Source organism: Ambystoma mexicanum, chromosome 10 (assembly GCF_040938575.1).
Source record: "Ambystoma mexicanum isolate Mex_15411 chromosome 10, UKY_AmexF1_1, whole genome shotgun sequence".
NCBI lineage: Eukaryota > Metazoa > Chordata > Amphibia > Caudata > Ambystomatidae > Ambystoma > Ambystoma mexicanum.
In genome coordinates this window covers 365,765,796-365,791,180 of record NC_090932.1, presented here as the reverse complement: position 1 = coordinate 365,791,180, position 25,385 = coordinate 365,765,796, and the positions used below count along the sequence as shown (strand labels likewise).

At 46.5% G+C, this 25,385-nt stretch overlaps 1 protein-coding gene across 1 annotated transcript in view; it reads right to left on the bottom strand.

The window, feature by feature from the left end:
* The window catches only part of GOT1L1 (glutamic-oxaloacetic transaminase 1 like 1), an 874,697-nt gene that overhangs the window by 329,600 nt on the left and 519,712 nt on the right, over positions 1 to 25,385 (bottom strand). Inside the window, exons 5-6 of the mRNA XM_069617952.1 lie at positions 9,075 to 9,179; positions 8,104 to 8,254 (exon numbers count right to left, since the gene is read on the bottom strand). Of these exons, the coding sequence (XP_069474053.1) occupies positions 8,104 to 8,254; positions 9,075 to 9,179 (256 nt within the window). The remainder of the gene's footprint in view (positions 1 to 8,103; positions 8,255 to 9,074; positions 9,180 to 25,385) is intronic.

Here is a 25,385-nt window from a genome sequence, read left to right as displayed (position 1 = left end):
CTCCCATGGTTTTGCGCCATAACTAAAGCTAATGCTGCTAGAATACACGAGAAAGCGAATGCAACTATACTATGAACTCATGTAAAGGATGCGCGAGAATGCACTTATAATGTGTGTATGTCTAAGCCCCTTATGTGCCACCACCGTCACGTACAGTGGCGGGTCGTTTTCTATGTACTCCACTGATCTAACTACTACCTCATTTACTGCGAATGTATATGCATGTAACTAAAACACTGTAGCTGCTAGAATATAATGTACAAATATGGTGCTCGGACTGGGTATAATCGAGACGCATCCAGCAAAGGTTAAATGCATGTTTTGAAGTGATTTTAAATAAGTATTATAGAAAGTATTCAAATGTTTGCGATGTCTTTACCTATATTCGGCAACACACGAGGGAGATACCTTTGTGAATGCGTACAAGGTCTCGATGTATCCCCCTCCCTCCCTGCGAAGGCTGCCAAGACATGAGAACAGAGCCCCGCTCTGCGTTATTACGCCTCCCCCGACCCGACTGGAGCCGCTTCAAAGACTTGTAGCCCCACTGCAGCACCCAAGGCCGCGGCCAGCCACCTGCATTATTTACAGCACAGCAGTAAACCTTTGTCTAAACTCAAGCGCCCCCTCGTAAACCCCACAACCCACCGGACTGTCTCAGACTTATGGCCCTGTGCAATCAGGACACCCAACACTTTGACAACACACAGCGAAACATCCATAACCACTTCTAACAAGACAGAAAGACCTGTACCACCCGCCCCAGTCCCCGAAGCTTAGCCTCTCGACCTATGGTCCCGGTCAACAGATCACGAGTAACCAGGCCTCGATATATTACCTCCAGACCCCTCACAAGGTGCATTCCTCCTGTGTTGCATTAACCTATAAAAATAACCTATTGGAAGATTTACTAAAGAGAATAACACTGTAAATGACTGAATGACTGCGGTGTGCATGACCGAGGGCAAGTAAGTCAGAAAAGGCATTCATCTCTGCCACAGGCAGCATTGGCACACCAACACCGCCCGGATGAACTCAAGCCGACCTGCCAGGCCCAGCCCAACCCACGAGGGTGACCAATGACGTCCTTCAGCCAAGACCAACCACGCCGCAGCAGCACCTATAGTTAGCCGTCGCCACCCAATCCCAATGAACTTGTGCCCCCTATAGTATGTAGGTTTTGATGACGTTTTTTGTAAATATATACGCCTGTCTTTGCTATTGTCAGACAGAGCGCTCTCGGAGTTTGCAGAGTTCTTTGCATGCCCAATTCTGATTGATAAACTCGCATTTACGCTCACCCGCACTCTGTCTTGGCCTTATTCCCATTTTGGGAGAGTCCTTCATTGTCTCTCATTGCGGGGAGGATCGTGCTGTTTGGGGACGCTTGCTTTCACCCCTTTTCAGAGGGAAAGTCCTTGACACATTACTCTTCACCCTCGCCAATGAATTGGCATGCAATAGTCTTACCTATGTCATATATTTTGGTTTTGACTTTTCAACTTTTAATAAAGCAATGTAGGCACATGATATGCTAAGTGAAACTAGCTGCAAAGGTTTACCATCCTTGACATTACTTCTACATATTGTATAACCTGAATAGATGCCTCTGCAAGTTGGCAGGCCAAAAATGTGCCGAAGTATAAAATATTGATGGTTTTTAAAATCTCATTCAGGATATTACTCAGAGCCCGAGGAGGAAAAAGGGCGAGGAGAAGCTGTTTTGCTGTTTGGCAGGTCGAAGGGCTGCCATAAGCCTGCCTGTACTATTCATTATACTGGCACTGCTTAAGCTACAATCGTGCAGAACGGTGAGCTGGACACATCTTTAATCTCACACTCTTTGATGTTATTTACGTTCTTCTTTGCAAGTTCCCCTTGCAAGTGTGTAACCAAGTTCATATAAAGATTTGCAGCGGAAGGGAGGAGAGACGGACTCTGGCTGCTCCTCTAGCTATCGGGCGTGCTTTCCCCTGCTTTTACACTTTGCTGACTGTTAACTTACGTTTGCTCACTTTGAACAGCCTCTAAAGACTTTCCCTTCAGCCAGTAATCTACATATAGGAACTGTTCTCCCCGTCAATTGATTATACATGTTTGCAGAAATGCTGCATTTATTTTAAGTGACGTTTTCACAATACATATTTTTTTGGGTATCATTAATGGTCTGTTTAGGTCACAGTGTTTGCAAATATATAAACACTGGTGGACAGCCTTCTTTTATCACGTGCGCATTTTCGCGCAGTCCTAGGCATTGCGCAACGCTGTGCCAGCAACTTGTAACCCTCACTCGGATTCCCTTTGGTTAACTTATTAGGACGGAATTTGACTATTAATTTTCTCTTTTTAACCAATCTGATGTATTTTAATCCATTGTGTGTTATCATTGTTAGAGTGTGATTTTATAGCTTTCATGCTGTATTGAAAACGCATTATTCATTTACTCATTTATTTATTGATGCTGCATTCACTGTAATATGAAGTGTGTCTAAGTGATTTTAAACTTTTGATTCTAATCTGCTAACAATCAACTAATGATTACTAATCTGTCCTCCGGCTCAAAATTTTGGCTGATTTACTGTGTACCGTGCTTGTGCTACATATGAAATTAGAACTGAGGGCTAATTAATAATAGTTGAGTGTCCCATTAAGTATGATGGCTGAACACCTGCGCGAAATCGAAATGCACAAAACTCTTAGAAACCGTCGGATATGTATACCTAAGGTTATCACTCGCCTTTCAACCCAAGATAACCACATAACAGCCTATTTTCCAAAAACAAATATGCCGAATAACCTTCCGTGTGGGTTAAAAATTAGTAAAGTCTCGATGACTAATGAATCGATAACCGAATCCACCGACAAATGCGAACCCGACTTGATTGTCCCACCTGATCCCATAATCAAAGAAGATCATAGCTCACAGACTACTACAATAGTCGATAAAGCATATGGTCTGCCGCCAGATGACCCTGTTGCTGCAATTAATGTGTCCCCCATTGCGACTCATGTTGCCAGCACTAACCAAGCAATAGATTTATCTATTTGTCAGCTTGAAGAAATGGAGTTAGACTATCTAGGCCAACCACTAGACCAATCTATTGGAGAGCCTGTTAACACCCCATTATTCTTTACTGCATCATCCAAACCAGCTGGTCTACTTGATCAGCAACTTCCACTCTTGGCTGATCCGATTCCCGATATACCCAGAAATCTTGAGCATACTGAGCTAATTTCCGATACTATGCCTTTATTTATGTTTAAGTCTTCAGCAATAACATCTGTTCCAGCACCCACCTCAATTACTCATGAACACATAACTGACCGTGGCCCTATACCAGACGGTAGTGATATATCGATCAAAGCATGACCTCTGATGACAAATTCGAGGCACTAGAAAACCTATTGTGCAGTCTATTGGCAAAATGTGCTCTCTTGGAGTCCAAAATCGATGTTCAATCTTTATCTCCTTAACCTAACGCCTCATGGTTTTTAAAGTCCAAGCCAATGCCATCTAGTGTGCTCCCTAGTAAAAATAAATCCTGTACTTCTAATCGTATTCATCACGCTTTTATGTACGCGAAGAAAGCAACTCAAAATAAAACAAAAAGTAAAGTTTTAATAACGCTGCCACCTTCCAATCGTGACTCCCAACCAACTTCCAGTGCTCCTGGTCATGTCAATCCCATTGTGATCGTATCCAACCCTATGCAGACTGATGTGCCAGCTTGTAATTCTTCGCTTAGCCTTCCAGTCAGTTCAGAAACCGGGAATATTAAGAAAACCAGGAAAACACTACAGAAACAACCTCTAAAAAAGAGTGTTGATGACCATTGACAAAAAACTCTTCCCAAGGAATGGCTAACAAGTAACCCAATGGCAAACAATACTCCTCAATTTAGCCCTAAATCGCTGACCATCAAGGGACCTACTGTAATGGCAGCTTTACAATTAACTCAAATCTCCACTGACCAAGTGCATAGTCTACTAAATAGATCGGCTATACTCAAGATATTCCATGAAATAATCCCATTGCGAGTTATCACATGAAATGATATCCGCTTAGTCGATCAGATCGAACTGAGTAACCATTACACCTCCAATGTGTATTTAAACATGCTGCCACTCTTAACTATAGATTGGGCTTTGAGGAGGATCTTCTGCATTTGGGATATATTGCCCAAAGAGGAGATATCCCAATTAACAAACGAGGGATAGATAAACCTTGCAGTCGTGCATATCCTCCCTCTAACAAGACCAATCTTGAACCTCATCACAAATTAAACACTCAGACTAGGATGCCCAGAGTATCTGTACAAACATGTGGTTTAGACAAGTCGCAAGATGATGCCGTACGTCCTGTCGCTAAAAGCCTTAACTCATCCAAAGATGTACCTGATGGCTACTGGCAATGGTTGCCTCTTACATTTAAGGAACATTTCACAGGGAGACGACAATGACCAACGCAGTCTGAGTTGCTATATACTTGGAATACTCGGGGTCATTCACACATGTTTGATCCTGATGGCTTAATGAGTAATATTGATATGTTCTCTATAGTGGCTCTGCAAGAGACCTGGATCACCGCTGAGATACAAATTGACAACCGTACTACTGTGCAGGAAGTTGCGATTAAGGGTCCCCTGGGTCGCCCAAAAGGTGGCCTCTTAATATCTGTACAGGCTCCATGGTCGATCATTAAATTGCCCCAATCCACGCCCAATGTGTTAATTTCAAAGATTTCTAACGCAGTGATAGACATCATCATAATAAATGTATATGATCCACCCAAGATGTCATTAATTACCAAAAATATGCAAGTAGTAGAAATGGTCTTAAAATAATATTCACATCGCTTTCCGTTATGGCTTCTTGGTGACTTCAATGCTAAGATAGGCAACCTAACCTCAATTGAAGAATTGACCAATGAACCTCAGAAATCGGACACGATTAAGCTGTATTTAACACCCAAGGTAGAAAATGGCGTAAACTTCTCCAACCTTATAATTAGGTCAGACTAAATGGACTACCAATGAGTGACTCCCAAACGGCCCCCACTAGAATTGAGGGTTCTTCTGCTGTTACCATTGATTATCTATTTTCAAATCAGTTGGGGCTGCACTCTATTATTGATATGGGAGTTGCTTGCCGCGAAGAAAGCGATCATTTGCCTCTATGCCTCCTCATCGATATAGTGCATAATGATACACCCCAACCTGTACTTGACAGGAATGGCCAGATTTCATTAAATAATGGACACAACCGTATCACGAGGAAACAACAAAATGTTCAAGAAGCCCGCAATAAGGCGCAGGCTTTACTCCCTGATTTTATTCATCTGGGGGCATCTAATTCTAACCCACGTGTGACACTCATACAGAGCTATTTGTCAATAATGAGTGACATCCAAAGTTCGACCAAAGAACAACGGTCTTATAAAACAGTTTTCGAGAGAGTCAATATCCCATTGCCTGCCCGAAATGGTAATGATCGAAAGATTCAAATAGCAAAAAGAAACTTATGCCACAGTATTAAAAGCATTGTTGATTCATCTAAAAATGCAACCCTAGAACCACCAATTACTGTCCAAATAAGAGAACTAAAGAAATCATATAAACAGTGGTTAAAAAACCATAAGAAAGATCTTGAGTTAAAACTGTGGCACAATATCGCCAGATTGGCATTATCAGGTAATAGCATTGGGTTATGGGACCTGATCGCAAAAAACAAAAAAAGAGATTTAACTATAAACTGCATCGATGAGGAAACATGGGCAAAACATATTGCTTCAACCTTGGGCAGAGATTAATTTGTTGATCAACCTCTACCGATCCCTGAAGTATCTTGGGAATGCAAGGCCTCTGTTCTCGATGTCATTGCTATTATTGATGATTTGAAATCTTCCCGTGCCGCGAGCCCTGATGGTATATCGAATCTTGTAATCAAAGGCGACTCACCACTATGGGGCGCTGCTCTCCATACGTTATTCTGTCATTTAGGCACATATGGAATCCTTTCCCCATCTTGGAAATCTAGTCACATCTTAACAGTCCACAAGGAAAGGGGTCTGGGATAATGCATTAAACTTCCATATGCTGGCTATGCTAGACTCAACATCTAAAATATTCACAAAGGTTCTCTTACATGAATTGAATACATGGATTAGAGCTAATAATATCCTCCCAGTGAACCAAAATGGATTCAGAGAAAAATCAAGTACATCTCATAACCTTCTCATCCTTAGCTCTGCCATTGAACACTCATGGCAGCGGCGCAAACTTGATGTATATTGCGCTTTCATCGATTTTTCCGCTGCATTCGATACTGTCTGCAGAAATCGTCTGTGGCGCAAACTCGATGCATGGGGGATTCCACCTGGCTTGCTACGCATGTTAATGTTATTACATGCAGACACAACTGTCTGTGTCCACCTCAATGCAGTAGGCAAATTATCAAAATCATTGCCAACTAAATCTGGGGTAAAACAGGGCTGTATGATTGCGGCTACATTATTTAAGTTATATTTAGCCGACATGTTTGAGTCCTTTAATATTCAAGGTGCCGACCCCATAAAAATAAAGAAGGTGTCCTTGGGCTGGCTTGCATACGCCGACGACCTTCTACTCTTACACTACACTCCCGCAGGCTTGCAACTAATTTTAAATGCTCTCCTCTCATATTCGAAGGACAATGGCCTTAAGATCAATACCGCAAAAAGCAAAATAATGGTGTTTATGCAGAAACTTAGGCCAAAGAGACTGCATTGGACATTGGCCTCAGAATCTCTCGAGCAAGTAACTTCCTACAAATATCTAGGCGTAATTATGGATGACAAATTAAAATGGGACACACATCGGGATGAATTGAAACAGAAGTGTATGATATCACTAAATGCACTAAGTGCCTTTATTGGCTGTAACAACGGCTTTTGTGCATCAGCAGTTTTGTCCATCTATAATACAAAAATGTTGGCAATGTTATCATATGCTATTGCAATTTGGGGCCAAAAATGTAAAACACGTATCATATGGTTTGAAGCAAAACTTTTGCGAAGATTATTTCGTCTTCCTCAATGCATTAGGGTTGAATACTTATATCTAGAATATAACATCAAGGGTATTTGGAACGTTTATATGGCCCAATGTGTCCTATTCTACCACCGCCTAACGACTGTGCAAACAGAAACTATCATTGTCCCCTATATGAAGGCCTTGTTAGCTCTTGATGATATAATACCGATTGGTACAATTGGCGTTTTAAAACAGCTACATAAGAAATGATTACATGAGGGACCTAACACATTCCTGCTTGGTGATATAAAATACTGGCTGAAGGGCAAAATTGGCAAGTGTGCTTTTCTAGAAAATATTCACCACATCGAAAATGTATCATCAACTGTTGACTTTTGTAAGGAGAGATGGTCTCGTACGTTCATTCCAAAATATTTATCTGCTTACCCTGCCCCGCACATTTTTTGGACAAATGTGCTACTCGAATTGGCAGAACAAATCAGTATACAATCACATAGATTGTCAGTTGTGCGGTAATCTTATCAATGAAACAGTTTATCATCTGATTACGGAATGTGAAAGCCTTGTGTTTCTACGACTCAAATATTTTAAGGCATATAATAATGCAATAATAATGCAGTAAATGTGTTTGAAATACCTTCACTACGGTTAACTTTTATCCAAAGCAATGATATCAACCTAATGAACTTTATTGTTAAGTTTTATCTTCATGTAGCTGAAATTTTAACATGTCTTCGATTAGCTGATTTGTGCTTTTTAATCAGACTGTAATGAATATGCTGAATGTATTTTATCTTTTTTGTTATGTTGCGTTATACGAAGCCTTGTTGCTATATGTATATCAATAAATAAATTATCAAATTATTTTAAAAAAAAAATAATAATTACTCAGAAAGTAGAGGCATCAGTGATGCCTAATTGGCCACGCATACATGCACTGCCATATTCAAAATTGGCTGACAGAATTGAGGCACATCTTCCATTAGGGATGTACTGTATGGAATTTAAATAACATAGGAATCAATGCTTAACTCACTATCAAGATGATATATAACTACCATAGAAGACACACCATACAATCCACAGTTTCTGGAGAAAGACTGGGCACAGAGAAGCTCCAACCCCTTCTCGGCAAAGAAACACACTGGTGCGGAATCAGTCTCCAAATCTCCAGAGGTAAGACCCTGGGAAGGAAGGTAAAAGAAAGGGAACATCTTCTTCCGCTGAAACACAAAGAGAAATGCATCAAAACACGCTGCTGCAGATACCCACACGCACACTAATCACAGATGTGTAACTATGAAGGTGGAATACACCTTCAAAGTGTATTCCGGATAATTGAATGGGAACTGCCATCAGCCAATAGCTTTATTAGGCATTGATTAGGAGCACGCATGGGAGCTCATTTTCGGCTCCACGTAACAGGAATCAGCAGCATAAAAGCCTTGCATAAGGATTTCGAAATGCCGATTCCCACCACGCCCCATTTCATTCATTTATATGAAAGAGGGGATGAGGTGGAATACAACTTGCATTTCCACCCCCTCCCTTCCTCTCTGCTTTACAAATGGCCCAGCATTTGCACAGGCATGCATTTTCATGCTGGCGCAAACGCCAGGCTTTATGTGCCAGCATAAAGCAAGCAGACTCCATAGGGATACTCCATAGGGATTTATTGTAAACGGAGCCTTCAGCTTTTAATTTTAATTGTTGCCTGCCATGCGATGATGGTAGGCAGCGTTTACTCATTTTCTCCTGGGAGTGCAAATGTGCAGGGCAAAAGGCAGCACACAAGTGTGGCGTGTATGCGGCCTTACGCCTTGCACATTTGTGCTGTGATGTGCAAATGACCAACATTTGGTGTCGGGGTTAACGGCTCCCAGCCGCCAAATTTCGCCCTAGAGCAAAATGAGCTCCATGGTGGGAACACAAGTAGTGGGAGTTCACAACACAATGGTGATTAAGTAGGATAAGGCTTCTAGCTGAAATTAGGTTAAGGAGGCAAAGGAATGTAATGTGCTCATAAAAAGAAGCATTTCTCACCACAGCCATGTCTGCAATCCACTCCCACTCTCTGGATTCCAAGCCCATTCCAATTGCGTTGTAACTGGAGCTATCCAACACAACAATGGTGAAATCCGGTGCACTCTGAAAACATTGCAGAAACACATATCAGGATTTTATCATAGTCTTCATCTATGCCCTTCCTTATTCAGAAAGAAGAAACAAAAGCGTTTGTGCATCTGGAAATGTCGGCGTGGCTAGGGAGTTGCCCCACGCACAACACAGGGCATGTTTATTAACTCTAAATATATTTTAAAAAAATGGAAGATCTACATTTTAAGCACTCGGGAATACGCAGGTTTCATTTTGCAAGAGAAACTGAAACTTTCAATTCCAAACCTTGGTAAATTGTATGGGGGCTCAAAGGGCAAGATACACGGGGCGGACTGGCAAAACACTGCGCACAAATCGCATTAGCAGCACATGGCACACAGAACATTAGCAATTCACAAAGGCCACTTAATGCTGACATAGTGCTCTGGGCATCCACACTACACCTAAAAGCATCAGTGCCACAAGAGCGCAAAGGAACAAACAGAACACCTCTTCCGGAACTGGAAGAACTGGCATTTCATCAATGTCCAAGTCATCTGTGATGCCAAGGGGCACAGCATGCATTTCAATGCAAATTACCCTGGATCAAGACATCACAGTTACATTCTCCTCCCTTCCCTGTCTATGTCTTAGCTTTTGCACTATCTGAAATGTCCGTAACGCTGAGTACACATCCTTACTGTTCATGGCCTGTAAGAATGTAATTGTATTTTCCCTTGCTCCCTCCATTGCCTTGAAGCGCTTTGAAACACATTGTGTATAGGTGCTATATATATAAGCTATCATATCATATCATTCTCTGCCAGTCACCCCTCCACCAGGCTCTGACATCTGGAACGTTTGGCGTCATGTGGCTGCGGTATCAGGCAATATTATCCCCACCGATAATATTGCCATATATATGGTCGTGGGGTGCCACAGGCGATATTGTTAGTGGGGATCATTTATGGGGTTATCGGAACTGGGGGTTGCTGGGGTTTGCCCCACTCCATTAAAACAATCATGAGAGTTACAGGGGTGGCATGGCAATATGTTTGCATGCCGATATTTTTGCGGGGATATTAACACATGGACCCATGGCTGCTTGGTGAGTATGGCTAATTCCATAAATTATTCTGCATACACAAAAAGCACAAGAAAATAATGTACTTTCCACAGAAATTAATAATCCATGGTTGCACATATTATCTTTTGCAGGGGACAATGCATACCCCACTGTCTCGAATCTCTCGGCGCCATCAGAGAACGAGTACAACATTGCACGTTACAGCAAGAGGCGCATTGTGGAACACACCTTTTGTGTGCTGAAATCATGCTTCAGTGGTGATGATCATTCGAGTGGCGTGTTGCTGTACACACTACCAGCCTGCTAAATCCTCTATGGTATAGCATCAACACAGGGTGTACATGTGGCAGTGCATGAGGATGTGCATCCCAATCCACGTGCTGTCCTGTACCTAAAATGGGGCAATGGACACAGAGATAGGCCACCCAGAACCATGTCGTATGCACATACTTCACATGAACACCACCACCACCACATATTGTGACAAGACCCTCATCCCTAAGGGCCCTCAATGAGGACAGAGGTCAATACTTCTGTGTCGATAAAAAAAACATAAAAAGGCCTGTCCAGAATAGGAAAAGAGATATGCCACAACATGAAAAGCAAGACATGGGAAAATTGGCTCCCCCATACATGCCACAAACATACCTGAATAAACACACACGTATATTATATGAATGCATCCATCACAAACAATAAAAAAACACAAGAAAAACACCTATTCCCTCGAGCACACCATACAATGTGTCACCAATATGAACAAGACCAAGTTGCATGCATATATATCAGAAGCAGGCATATGCTAAGACTCGTTATTCTGCAAACATCATGCAAAGGAATGACTCAATAATTGACCATTACTTCCAAAGCGGGTGATTGGCAAAGAAAGACTCAACACTGCAAATCTCAATTTCACATCTACTGAAGTACACCATTGAGGAGCCGTTACTCCTGACAGATGTTGCACATTAACACCATGTCGACCCGTACATGTGGTCTGGCAGCACAATAATGGCAACACAAAACGTGGGGCAATGGCAGTAGGACAGATCAGAACAATGCATGTGGAGTGGAACCCAGAACACACATTGAGCCATCCAGCATATGTCGGACCTGACTAAAAACCAAAAAAGACATGATTGGACATAGAGATCCCACTACAGAGGAGGGCCAACAAAAGAAGGCTACATAGGCCACACAACACCAATGGCACGCAGAAATCAAGCCCACCTACCACCAGCTAACAAAAGATCATCTTTGCAGCACAAACCACTTGGTACATAGTCCACAAGACCTAAAGAAGGACATTGCGTATGCATCCCAGAGAAAGCATGCATGCAGCTCCCCACCCTCTTCTCCAGGCCGTTGTCTTGGAACATCTCGCATGCCCACCTTGTGATTCCACCTCCAATGTCACAGCAATGGGGAGAGAGGTCCATGGAGAATCCTGCCAATTGCAAACGTGCCCTGGTGCCTGTCCTCCATGAATATGCGTGGATCCTGACGAATGTCCTCAATGGTATGGACCACCTCCTGTTGCATCTGGGTTATGTTCTTAAACAACTCCTCCAGGAGCCTTTTGCCTGCTGCTTGTACGGACTACTTCCACCTCACAGCCTGGCTGCTGAATAGCAGGGAGACACCCCACATGTGCGGGGCCTATGCAGACTGAAAGACAGATGACCGTGATTTCTCAATGTACAGACAGGGGCAGGTCCTGTCAATGAGTGTAACATATTTCTGCTTGCCAATCCAGAGGACCCTACAGATGCAGAGGACAATAGAACATGGCAGTATTCTTCAACAATGTCAACTGAAGCTGCAAGTGCAACGGTCACTGCTCCAGCAATTTCACTAGGCACAGCTGTGGCCTGACACACGGAGGGCGTGTGTTTCAAAGTTGCAGACTCACTGGAGACACCCCAGGTAGCTCCTGTTTTTCGTGTACCCAAGTGCCTGGATACCCTCACCGGATGTAGAGTGGGGTTGAATAGTGTCATTAGCAGATGAGCTATACAGAAACCTAACCTACTGGTCCTCTATAACCATCACATATCCACACAATTAAATCTTAAACCCCAAAACGCACCAAACATGCAACATGAGAAGCAGGTCCACTGCATAAGCTTCAGACATGTGTGACCTTATGACGTCAACTCTGTAACCCTCAGCTTTTGACACCTGAAGGAAGTGACCAATTTCGCCAATGCCCATGATACACACCTGCCACACATACAGCAGACCACTAAACATAGTCTGAAATGCAATGAAAGGATACTCCCAGACAAGTGCAGTCATGTGTCTCACCAGACGGAGGCACATAAGTGCCACTTCCTTCCACGTTGACTACCTGCTCAGTCGAAATCATGCCATTGACCGCCTCTTTAAGTGGTGCCAGGACCTCTATGTGAGCCAAGCGCTCATTACTCTCAAACTCTCGTGGGTCCTGCGACTCAGATCCGTCATGTGCTTCTGCACCTCCTTTGAAGTTGGCTTTTCCACTTCACAAATCCACATGCATTGAACTTATCTGTCATACGCTTCCAAAGGTGAGCATATTCGGTCACTGAAAGAGTGCTGCCAGCCCAATTATAAAGGACAAACTGGGGGGTCATTACGACCTGGGCGCAAAGGGATACTGGGCACTGCTAATGACAACGGTGCCGGTAATCCCTTTGCGCCCTATTCCGAGGTCCCTTTGCGGGTCCTTCCCTAACGCCTGGTTTTAGCAGGTGTTAAGGACGGGATCGCAAAGGAACTTCAGAGCTAATAATGGTACCGTAATTTTTATTAGCACCCTCCCCATTGCCATTGAGCCCTATAGGGGCTCAATGGGAATGGGGATTGACATTTTCAATGGGGATTTACCGGTCCCGCAAAGGTCGGACTAGACCGGTAAGTCCCCACTGAACCAGGGCGGACAAGGTACGGGTAATGGTACTAGTCATGGCGCTAATAGCACCGTGACTAGCACCAAGATGTTCCTCTACAAAGTCTGTCAAAATCACATGCTCCTCATCAGTGAACCTCTACTTTCTAGGTGGGCCCTCTGTGACGAATTGACTTCTGCCAGTCAGGAGTACACAGATAAGTAGAGGGTAACACGTCCATGCAGACCTCAAACGTCTACAAACCAAGATCCCAACACAATCATAGAAGTAAAACAGGCGCAGTTAAGAGATATAGCTCCTTCGCCATGTGTGGTAACTTGGGCACAGAGATGACTATCATGTCAACAAGAGGGGTGTGAATGTGGTTCAGTAGCAAACCAAACAGCGAAGTATAACAGTCCAAAATAAAGGAATGTCTAATCAAGATTCTATAAAAATATATATATACTTTAATTAAACACACCATGTACAGTAGTATCTAACTAGAAAACACTACAAAACACACCCCTGTAGAAAGAACACAGAATATACAAAGATTCAGCACTCTGGGTTATGAGACAGGGAGAGAAAAGGCAATAAAACACTACAATGTACACATAACATGTTCTTGAGGTTGAACAAGGGATTACAAATTACCTATCTAGTCTCTAGAGCCTGAATCTTGACGAGAGGGGCAGATAATAGTCAGTAATACCTTTGCAAATTTCTTAGTGGTTCAACAGCATCGAACTAGGCTTCTCAGCATAATTTGCATAATTTGCGGGTTCTCTTCAGTTCAACTATGTGGTAGTCGTGATAGTTCAGTGCAAGCTGGAGTCGAGGTTGAACGAAAGGTAGCTGTGCTCTTGAAACATCTACTTGAGCTGTGTGGTCACCAGGCTCGGTGAGCGGTAGAGCAGGTATTAGGATGTTCATGCAAGTCGATTCGATGCAAAGGCTCAGAGGTCGCTGTTCGGGGTACACCAGTGTTGGGTCAATCGATTCACATGAGCGGAGATAAAGGAGCTCGTACTTCGAATGTTGACTCGAGCAATGCAAGGCAAGGGCAATTTGTTGGTTCGAGGCGAGCAACAATGTGCTTCAGCTGGCACAGTGCTGAGTCGAATGGAGTCACACAGTGATGATTCGGTGAGTAATGAATGGCTAAGGCAGCTTTGAAGGGTCCTGGAGATTAGCTCAGCGTCGAACAGGCTTGAATCACAGCTCCAGCGGGTCAGTGTCGAAAACACAGGGATCTTGGCTGTTCAGGCCTGTCCCTGGGCAGGCCTGAAAAGGCACGTCCCTTGAGTGCTACTGACGATCTGGAGTTGCGACTGGAGAGCGCGGCTGGTAAGGCACCCGAAACCGGAGGCAACGACAGAACCAGCTTGCCTCCAGCAAATATATCTGTGACTCCTAGCGACCCCAAGGCCATTGGCACATCGACCCCGTCCGAGGATCGGCGAGCACCCACCAGATGCAGGAGCGACTGTAGCACTACTGAAACACGCGACCCAGCACCTGACAACGGCAAAGAGGCGGTGGGTTATTATACTTTGTCATTACACACAAGAAATTGCCTGTAATGCTGTACCACGACAGGCCGGCGCACTGGGCCCTGCAACGTCCGGCCTGATACTGGAAAAGATCTACGATTAACCTCGGGAACCCCGCGTTACTACAGGGACGTGAGAGCATAATACTCTCATTTGCAAGCTGTGTTGCGAACCCCCAACTAAACTGTGCCGTATAGATCTTCGGCCAGTGCAAGTCTCTGAAGAATATGACCCAAGGAGGAGCCAAGGGGGGGAGAAAGGCCCCATGGACACCTTTGCAAACGCACCTAGATCTGAAACGGATCCCTCCTGTGCGGAAGACCGTGCTCCAGGCACAAATACATCCATAAACACGACCATGGACGCCTACATGTCCATGATGCAGGCTGGTTTTGTGGCAGTAAATGCCAAGCTGGATGACATTGGCACCACAGTAGGCAGGTTTCAACAAATTTGGAACCAGGTTGAGAGATCTGTTACTCAAATCTTCCCTTCATAATTGTCGTAACACAGTTTGATTAGAGTAAATTCTATTTAGATATTACTTCTGTTTCGGAATTAATCCATAGTATTATGTTCCTGTTTTATTCATCCTTTGAGATTCCACACACTGCAGATTTTTTTTCCCTTGTTGTTTTCCAAATAAACATCAAATTTTATTTCGTTTTTTTGGAATGCAACCAATTAAAATAGAGGTGGTAGTAATGCCTCTCGGCTGGGAAAAATAAGTCGAGAAACAGATTTTTGATTCACGTGGATTCAATTCACGGAATGTTTAAGAGCAAAAAAATGTTTGAAGTATTGGACCAAAGTTAGTCTAAGACAACTCCTATTACTTGGGGTTCAGAGATCTATGTCTTATTGTAAGCTCCGTTCCTTGGGTTTGATACACAATCCCTCCTAATGATTGTTGGGAATGTGATCAAAATGTGGCCTGGCGTGTGGATCTTTCTGATCCGTATTTGTACAGTCAGGGCACACAAAAAGCAGACCGGTTTCAGTGATAAAAGAGTTAGTAGAACCACTTTCTTCAGGGCTAAAGAGACCAACACCGATTAATGTGAGGTCTAATTTCTTCTTCTGGTAGAAACGAATCTGAGATGTTCAATAGGAGGCCGCCACATCAGAGGTGGATACTCCCATGTAGCAAGGTCCTAGATTCTCACACGCATGGTTAGTGCAAAGTTCTAATTCCAATATTGTGCGCACTATTGTGCATTCCTTGGGAACCTCCAGGTTTTCTCAAGAGAATCTCCTTTCGTCTCGTTCCCGAGTAGGCGTTGGTTCGGGTTGTGCACAGTAGGCAGAACTCAAGAAGGAGAGTGGCCGGGGGGCGCGTGGCTAACCGCCAAACGATGTGCATGTGATCCTTCGGAGCCCCCATGCCGCCGAAAGAATCCAGGCAAAATCCTGCAACAAAACCCCTGTGGACAGAGTTTAACTTGAAGGGGATAGAAGGTGAAGTGTTGGAGACAACGATGTTTCACTCCGAAGCGTGAGCGGGATGAGGATCACTCCTTAAGGCCTGCCGAGAATCTGCGGTCCTTGGCGGGAAGAAGCATCCAAGATGGCCCCTGCAATGGAGTTTGGAGGGCGGACGCGGTCCGCTGGGCGCCCGGGTGTGAAGGAGGCAAATTGCATGCCCAGGTGGGGCAAGACAGAAGCGAGAGCTGCCCCAGCAGAGAAGATGAGCCGAGATCAGCTGCCTCGGGAGTTGTGGCGATTGGGGCTGCAGCGGCCCCCCCGGCGAGAACTTGCGGGGAAGCAGTGAAGAGCGAGCAGGTGAGGAGAGGCGCCGCCTGGGAGCTGTGAGGCGACAGGGTCCTGCCTTCCCCCGGGGTGGAGGCGACGGCCCCCGGGGGGCTGGGGAGACCTATGAGCGTGTCGGAGAGGGAGCGGAGACCAGGGCAAACTGCACGCAGTACGGCTGGACAGGGGAGAGCTGGGAGAGGCGCAATTGGGATCAGGTGCACGCAGGTGCAAGGGCCCAGAAAGCCCCTGAGGCAGTGAAGGGACCGGGAGAAGCGGCCATGATGGCGGAGAGATAGAGGGTGCATTTTGTTGTTTCCCCTACTGGAGGGACCCCGCAACCCAGGGGGGAAGAGGAGCCGCCCCCCCGAGACACCAGGACAGAGGGTAATACAGCTGTAAACTGTGAATGAAGTGACTACAGAGGGGGCGCTGGAGATGGAGACCCCCAGGGATTGAAGCGGGGGACAACTGAAGGTGAAGAGAAAGAAGGGCAAGAAGCGCCCCCATCCGAGTTGGAGGAGGGAGCAGACACAGCTGGGAAATACCTGAGGAGGCCGGCGCCGGGGATGCGGCAGTGGTCCATATAGTGGTGACTGTGTCTTTTGGGGGAGGGAGTCCTTCTAGAGCCAGTGGACGTGGTGCGCAGGGGAGGTATGGTGGAAACCGGTCCTCTGAGGAAGGAGAAGATCTGGTGAGGGGCCCATCAGGATCTACGGCAGTGGGCTGAGACACCGGTGGGGAGCCACCCTCGACGGGGGGGGTGCCTTGCTGAAGGATACAGGCAAGGGAAGCGGCACTAGCCATTGGGGCACCACTAGACTACGAAGAGGCAGAACCTGAATCTAGGGGACCGAGATATGAAGAACTTTCTCACAATGGGCAAAAGCCAGCAATGAATTGAGAAATATACAGAGGCAAAAGACAAAACGCACAGACAAGATGGACCAGACCGAAATGCAGGGGAGAGATCCTCAGGAGAGGAAGGGAGTTCTGTGACCTTGGACTCGCTAATGGAGGCGATACAGGTCTCCAGAGACACCCTCCGGGAGAGCATCAAAAAGGTGGGAGTGGATGTCTCCCTAGTGAGGGCGGACCTCCGCAAAGTGTGTGAGAGGGTAACAGAGGTGGAGCAGCGGATCAGCACCGTGGAGGATGATGTTCAGAAGTTGAAGAACCAGGTGACGGGTCTGGTGGGGACAGCCCGTATATTGGAAGCGAGAGCAGAGGATGCAGAGGGTCGCCCTAGACGCTGTAACATCTGTCTGGTTGGTGTCCCGGAGAGGGAGGACCCAGTGCAGAGCTTTTTGTGGAAAACCTGATTTTGAAGTGGTTTAAGGGCCTGTCCAACCTCTTCACTGTCGAAAGGGCTTATAGGGTCCCAGGGAGGCCTCCGCCGCCGGGTGCTCTGCCCAGAGCGATGGTGGCTAAAATTATGAACTTTTGGGACCGGGATGCCATTCTACAGGACACCCGTAGGGAAGGCCACTATGAGATTGGTAGCGCAAAGTTGAGGATTTTCCCGAACTTTACATTGGAGGTGCAACGCCAGAGGAGATCATATGATGCGGTGAGAAGTTGTCTACGGGAACTTAACTTAAAGTATATGATGTTCTTCCCGGCGAAGTTGAAGGTGTTGTCGGGGGGGAAGTCGTGGTACTTCACTTCCCCAAGAGAGGTATGGGATTGGTTGGACACAAGGTCACAGAAAACAGACCCCCATCCGGAGGGGTTAAAAGAGTGGGCGGGTCAGGGTGCGGAGAAGTGTGGGCAATGCTAAGCGAGAAGCGAGCAGGGGATGGCTCTTTAGGAATGGGTTTTTTGGGAGTGAGGAGGTGGTGGAAGAGGGGGGTTGACATCAGAAGGGCGGTAAGGAGAAGACGGTGGAACCCCCAATCCAAAAAACGCTGCTGATTACTAACCCTAGGGGAGGGGAAGACAAGGGGTTGAGTAGATCAGGGGGTCTACAGTTACAGAGAAGGAGGAAGGGGAGGATTGGAGTTCAGGAAGGTGGGTTTACCTATCATAGGTGGGGAAATAGGGGTGGAGGGAAGGAGTGGGGGAAGGGAGGGGAAAGGGGGTGGAGGGTGAGACGGGGAGGGTGGGTGGGGGCGGGTTTAGGGCCATAGCGCCAAGTTGGGGACAGGTGCAAGAAGGGGGGGATGGGTGTTAGGAGGGGGATTAAGGTTCGGCACAGCAGCAAAAAGGGGGAGGCGGAGATGGAGGTGGAGCTGGGTGCAGGTGGTAGGGATGTTGAGAGGAGGAAGGGGGTAACTTGAGTGAGGCACCAACAAGTTGGATGGGTAAATTAGGAGGTTTGAAAATCGGGACATGGAATGTCCAGGGATTAGGGAGTTACCAGAAGAGGCTGAGAGTAGGGGAGTTTCTGAAAAGGCAGGGGATACAAGTGGTCTTGATACAGGGACGCATGCGAGTACAGAGGTGTTGGGGAAATTGGGGAAACGGTGGGGGGGGCAGGTAATAGGTACGATGTATTCAACTCAGGCTAGGGGTGTACTCATCTGGGTGGCGAGGGGGATACCATTGAAGGTGGAGGCAGTAATAAAGGATGGGATGGGTAGAACAGTGCTGGCACGGTGTTCATGGGAAGGTTTACCAAACTGTTTGGTTATTTCGTACGTGCCAAATGTGGTTGATAAGGAATATTTTCCCTCGGTGCTTCGCATGATGGGGGTCTATAGGGGGAGATGATAATATGGAGAGGGGATTTTAATTGTCACTTGGATGAGCGGTTGGACGGGTCGGGGAGTAAGGGGGTGCCTAAGAGGTATATGGTGGGGTCGCTTCGAGAGATAATGCAGGAACTTGATCTGGTGGAGGTGTGGAGGGAGAAGCATGGGGAGGAAAGGGGTTATTCCTATTATTCGGGTGCGCAAGGCTCATTTCCGCGTCTGGACTGCATTATAACAGGAAGGGATTTCTACCAGTTTTTTGGGGAAACGATATACCTGGGGTGCACTTTATCGGATCACTCCCCCTTAGTGGCAACATTATTTGACCCCAATGAGAATCCACCGCGGCGGTTGTGGCGTTTACAGAGAGAGGCGTTGCGAGATGTGGCATTTGTGAGAGGGAAATACCTGTCCATGACAGTGGGAATGCGTAAACGTCTTCCAGATACACTACAACTAACAGAGGTTTAGGTGGCGGTGTTGGATAGGGAGGCAGCGAGATGTGCAGATGTGAGGGAGGCCTTGGCACGGAAGTTGGAACTTTATCAGGGGACTTTGGCTGAGCTGTCACATTTCGATAGCAATAGGCGGGATGTTAGGTTGCATGGGGAAGGTGCAAGGCAGGCCAGCTCTTGGCTTAGTTGATTGGTAGGGAAAATCCGAGTCAGGTAATAACCCAGCTAAGGTCAAGTACGGGGGAGATAGTTGGGACCTAGAAGGAGATTAACAACATCTTTGCAACATATTACAAGGAACTATACACGAGTGAGGATAGATATGTAGATGTTGATGTGGAGGACCTCATGGAATTGTTGCAGTTACCAAGACTGGGGGAGGAGCTGCGGGAGGAATTGGAGGCCCCGATAGAGGAGGGGCACATTCGCTGGGCGATCCGTACAATGAGAAGAGGCACAGCGCCGGGTAGCGATGGGCTCCCAGTGGAGTTTTACTCAGTGTTTGCTGACCTCCTGGTTCCGCAACTCCAAAGGGTTTATGAGGAGGCTTTCCAGAGGGGTTGCCTCCCGAAATCGATGAGGGAAGCGGTGATAAGGGTGATTTTAAAAGAGGGGAAGGACCAGAGAGACTGTGCAGCATATCGACCCATTTTCTTACTGAATGTAGATGGGAAAATCTTGGGGAAGATCCTAGCAGCTAGGCTGGCGGTAGCTGCTCCGAGCTTGGTCCACCCGGACCAGTGTGGGTTTATTGGGGGCAGGAGTACATCGGGCAATATCTCTCGATTGCACCACATTATGGACCTAGTGAAATCACAGAGGCGCGACATGGCGATAGCTTCATTTGACGCTATGAAGGCGTTCGACTCTCTAGAGTGGAAATGGCTGTTTCGAGTGCTGCAGGAATTTGGGTTTGGGGAGAATATTTGTAGGTGGTTGGCCCTGCTGTATAAAAAACTGCTGGCGATGGTGAGGACTAATAATTGGGTGTCTGGGACGTGGGAATTGGGAAGGGGGACATGACAGGGGTGTGCGGGTTCCCCAATCTTGCTTGCCCTGTCCCTGGAACCGTTGGCGGCGTTCCTGCGGCAGGAGATGAATGGATGCTGGAATTGAACTGGGAGGGCAAAAGCATATAGTGTCCCCCTACACGGACGATCTGTTGCTGTATGTGGTAGACCCCGAGATATACCTCCCAGAGCTGTTAGAGATACTACGGAACTTTAGAAACATGTCGAGTTTCCGACTCAATCTGGGGAAATCGGTTCTCTTCCCATTAGGGAGGTTGCGGGATCGTCCGTTGGAGGAGCTGCCGGAGCTGGGGATAAAATGGGAGACAGAGTCATTTCATTATCTGGGGATATAGGTGTTTCACGAGGTCAAAGAAACGTTCATAAACAACACAGGGAGGGCATTGTCCAAAATAGGAGACTCCATCCAGTTTTGGAAGGTATTGCTCCTTTCTCTGATGAGTAGGATTGCGCTCTGTAAAATGGTGGTCCTGCCGCGGCTGCTTTACTTCTTCACCAACATCCTGTATGTGGCAAAGAGAATATTCTTTAAAATGTTGGATGTCAAGATTAGGGAGCTATTGTGGGATGTGGGGAGAAGGAGGGTGTCTTTAGAAATTCTGCTGAGAACTTGAGAGGAAGGGGGACTGGGCCTCCCAAATTATGAACAGTATTTTGTGGCGGAACAATTGCAGTCGATGTTGGTGTGGGTCCAACTGGGGGTGGTGGGACCCTCAAGGCTTTGATAGGGACTCTGCCGCCGAACAGTAGGCCAGTGGAGTTACGTTGGTACCCATTAGGTCATACGACGAGAAATGTAGTGTTTGAGGCAGTGAGGGAGACATGGAGGAAGTATCTGGGTGGTAGGGGGTTGAGGGGGTGATATGAAGGTGGTCTTCCTTGGGGTGCAGATCAGAAGCTCCGTCAGGTGATTGGGAGGATGGGGATACAGAGGCTTAGGGAGAAGGGATGTGAAACGGTGGGGGATTTCTTTGAAGGCAGGAAGATGCTCAGCTGCAAGGAATGGTGCCAGAAGTTTGACTTACTGCAGGGGTTCTTTATAGCGTATGGGGCAGGGGTTCGGAGGATGGCAGAACTATGGGAAGGAATTCCTGCAGAACCAGTGCCGTGTCCGGTGCTCAGAGTACTACTAGATCAGACTGAAGGGGCCCCTAGGGGACCCTCGTGTAGTGGAAACAAGGCAAATCACCACACACAAACTGATACGCCAGACACAAGGTTGTATACCCAAAAGCTAGGGTTTATTGCAAAGCAAATAGTCTCCGTTGGCCAACTCGGTCTCACGCCCCGCAAGTGTGTCTCCAGACCTCGAGGGACGCAAGAGAGCAAATAACGTACATCAGTTACATATATACAAAATGGACATCCTGCAATCAGTCATGACATGTTCATTACGCCCATTGTACAGTTTCTTTGAACTGGGTCTAATGATTGACAATTTCGACGAATATGACACCTTCGAACATCTATTTTATCAACAATATGTAACATTGCGAGTCTGGAGACATATTTCTTTGTTGAACAGAACACAGCGCTTCTGTTCTTGCGAGCAAGCTGCTTACGGGGGAAGAGTCGCATTCCACGCCTTGCTATCTCCTATTTGCTATTTGTGTCCTGGGAATCAGTATGCTCTGCTGGGCTTCGGAAAGGGGGGCTTAAGTAAAGCATAATTCAAGCCTTTAGCTGTTTCTTTCTAGCATTTTTACCATATTAACGAGACTAGCTGGCATCAGTGAAATGATTAAATGCTGTGGTGCTCTTCCAAGGCTACATGCGGGTTAGATTGGGTATTCCTCTCTGGGGCTGCCTATGTTATGTTTCAACGAATAACTCCAGGCCTCGCGGCCTTGCTCTTTCGCTTTGTACAACAAAGTAATCAGTGAAGCAGAATAAGCAGAATAAGCAGAATAAGCTTTCGGCTAAGCAGTTTTGAACAAAAAGCAATGAACAAACGTTAGAGAACAAAATGGCGATTCTAGTTACATCAAAAATGGCCGCACATTGGTCAAACTTATGAGTCTGTATTTCTGACATTCAGTACATGAGACGGTTGGTCTTCGGCCAATATGATACATTGCTATTAATCGTGTGGTATCTATTTTCCTAGACTGACAAGACGGGGGGTAGGGCATGTATTTCACAGATTTACGAGGCTCTTTGGCAGGGGAAAGTAGAGGGGGAACTGAAGGTTAAGGGGAAGTGGGAGGCGGACATGGGGCGCCCAATATCAGATAAAGAATGGGCGCAGGTCTGGGACTTGGTCTGGAAAACATCAAGGAATGCCCGCTTTCAGTTGATCCAATTTTGTATTTTACATAGGGTATATGTTACCCCGGTGATGCTCAGGGCAATGAACAGGGATCTTTCGGATGACTGTCCTAGATGTGGTTCGGCGCAGGTGGGGTTTTGTCATATGGCATGGGAATGCGGGACAATAGCTGAGTATTTGGACAAGGTTCGTAAAGGAGTAAATGGGGTGCTGGGAACCAGTTGGGAATGCAGCCCGGAAATTTGCCTATGGGGTAAGCTGCCAGGGGGAAAAAGGCATAGGCTACGGAACAGAATGGGCCGGTTTCTGCTCATACTGGCTAAGCGCCGAATGGCGATAGCGTGGAAATGCCCGCAGGGGCCAGCGATCAACCAATGGCAGAAGGATGTGCAGAGTTGGTGTTTGGCGGAATTAACAATGCTGCAGAATGTGGACACAGAGGCAGAAGGGGCAGATGTAACGATTCACTGGGCCCAATTACTAAATGACTTATCGAAAGACAATGATTTACGACCTCCGTGATGGAATATAGGCAGGAGTGAGAATGTGAGGGGATCAAAGGGAAGGGGAGAATATGAATATACGAGTTGGTGGTGGATCCGCCCCCAGTTCATATGTAAGGAACAAGTTACTTACCTGTAACTGTTGTTCTCCAGCATGGGTCTGGCATGGATTCACATGCTCATGAATATTCCCAGCCTGACGACGGGGAATATTCATGAGCATGTGAATCCATGCCAGACCCCATGCTGGAGAACCATAGACACAGAAGAACTACATGCTATGGCCGATGAAGGGAGAGGGAACCAAGAGGACTACTTGGACACTGGAGGGAGGAGGTATAGGGATGGTGGGCGGGGCTGGGGAGTTGTTGAAATTGAACTATTAAAGTTTTGAATGGTGTTTAAGGGGGGCGGGTATTTGGGGGATGGTGGGAGGGAGGGGGTGAGGGTTTGTAGGTGTTTTGGGGTCGTTATGAAAAAATGCCAATAAAGTGTTTAAAAAAAAAAAAGAAGGAGAGTGGCCGCATCACACAGGCCGAGAAACAGGTGGAAGACTGTCACGATCCATGCTCCTGACCCCCCCAGGTATAACAGCCCCCTGGAAGCAGTGGGGCTAAAGCCCTTCACATCGGCCAAGGGCCTTAAAACTCCATCAGAAACATACATGGAGTCAGTTCTGGCACCTTTTTCGCCAGGCCCATTATCAGGAATAAAGCAATACCAGTTTGGACCTTAATACAACATAGAGGCCTATTACACAGCTCAGTTCTTTAGAACCAAGCCATGCGGTCTAGTGTTTTGGGTGTGGCTGGGCCTGGAACTACTTGGCCTGGAACTACTTTACCTAGGCTATTTAAACCACACCCAAACAACAGAACATGCTTCGTGTTATTCTGCACTTCTGCAGCATAACGCTCACTGTGTCCAGCTCCTGCTGATCTGCTTCTCCGGTGGTCCGATCCTGAAGCCGTAGATCTGGATTCCATTAATAACCTGGAAGAACAAGAACAGCATTAGCGAGCAAGAACACTTACCTGTGAAGTAATCGGCCTTGAATCCATCCTGCGCTTCGCTTACCTCGCCCATCTCCGGAGTTCGCCGCAACCTGCAAAGGTAAAGAAACAAGGACAGCATTAATAACAATTCTTACCTGGGCAAGCAGCGAGTCCTGGCAGCACCCTGCGCTCCTCTTACCTCGCCCATCTCCAGGTTTCACCAAAACCTGCAAGGGAGAAGGAACAAGGTCAGCATTAACAAAGCACTTACCTGGGCAAGCAGCGCTTCGATCGCCCATCACTCCGGAACATCACCACAACCTGTACAAAGAAGAAAAGAGAACACAGGTTAGCAATTAACACCAATAAACAGTGCTGCGCTCCGCGCATCAATAACTCACAGTGGTCTTCGCCATTGGAGCGGCAACTCCGAGATTGCAACCATCCCTGTGAAAACAAAAAGAGACATTGTTAGGGAACAGCGTAGTGGAGCAAGACGCGGAGAAGACAGAGAAAATGGAGGGAAAGAAAGAGACAGAATAAATACGGACAAGACATTATAACTCACCTGGAAGACAGCAAGCAGCGTCAGAGTCACAGCCGGTCTGGACCCGACATAAGGGCACACGGACCAGTGAAGCAACTAGGTCCACAGAACGCCTGCTCCAACCATGTGCCCCTGCACAGAGACGCGGGACTGAGAGTTAAACGCACAAAAACCTAAGGCGCTACACAACGTCTGGCACATAACCAAGCAGAGAGTGTCGGAATTGAAACAATGTTATGCCTCCTATCGCAACAATTGTATTTGTATTGGCCTACGCCAAGTTGTCTAAACATCATATGCGAACGAACTCCACGGCAAGGTCTTGACCTTAGAGAAAGTAATGTAAGCCGCCATCTTGGATTAAGCCGCCATTTTAGGTTCTCTTGTTATATGGAAGTCACCCTGAATATCAAAATGGAGGCCGAATGACATTCTGAGTAAGATTCTGGCCTTTGTGACCTCCGTACACACGAATAATTAATATGCCCGCAGGCCACTTGTC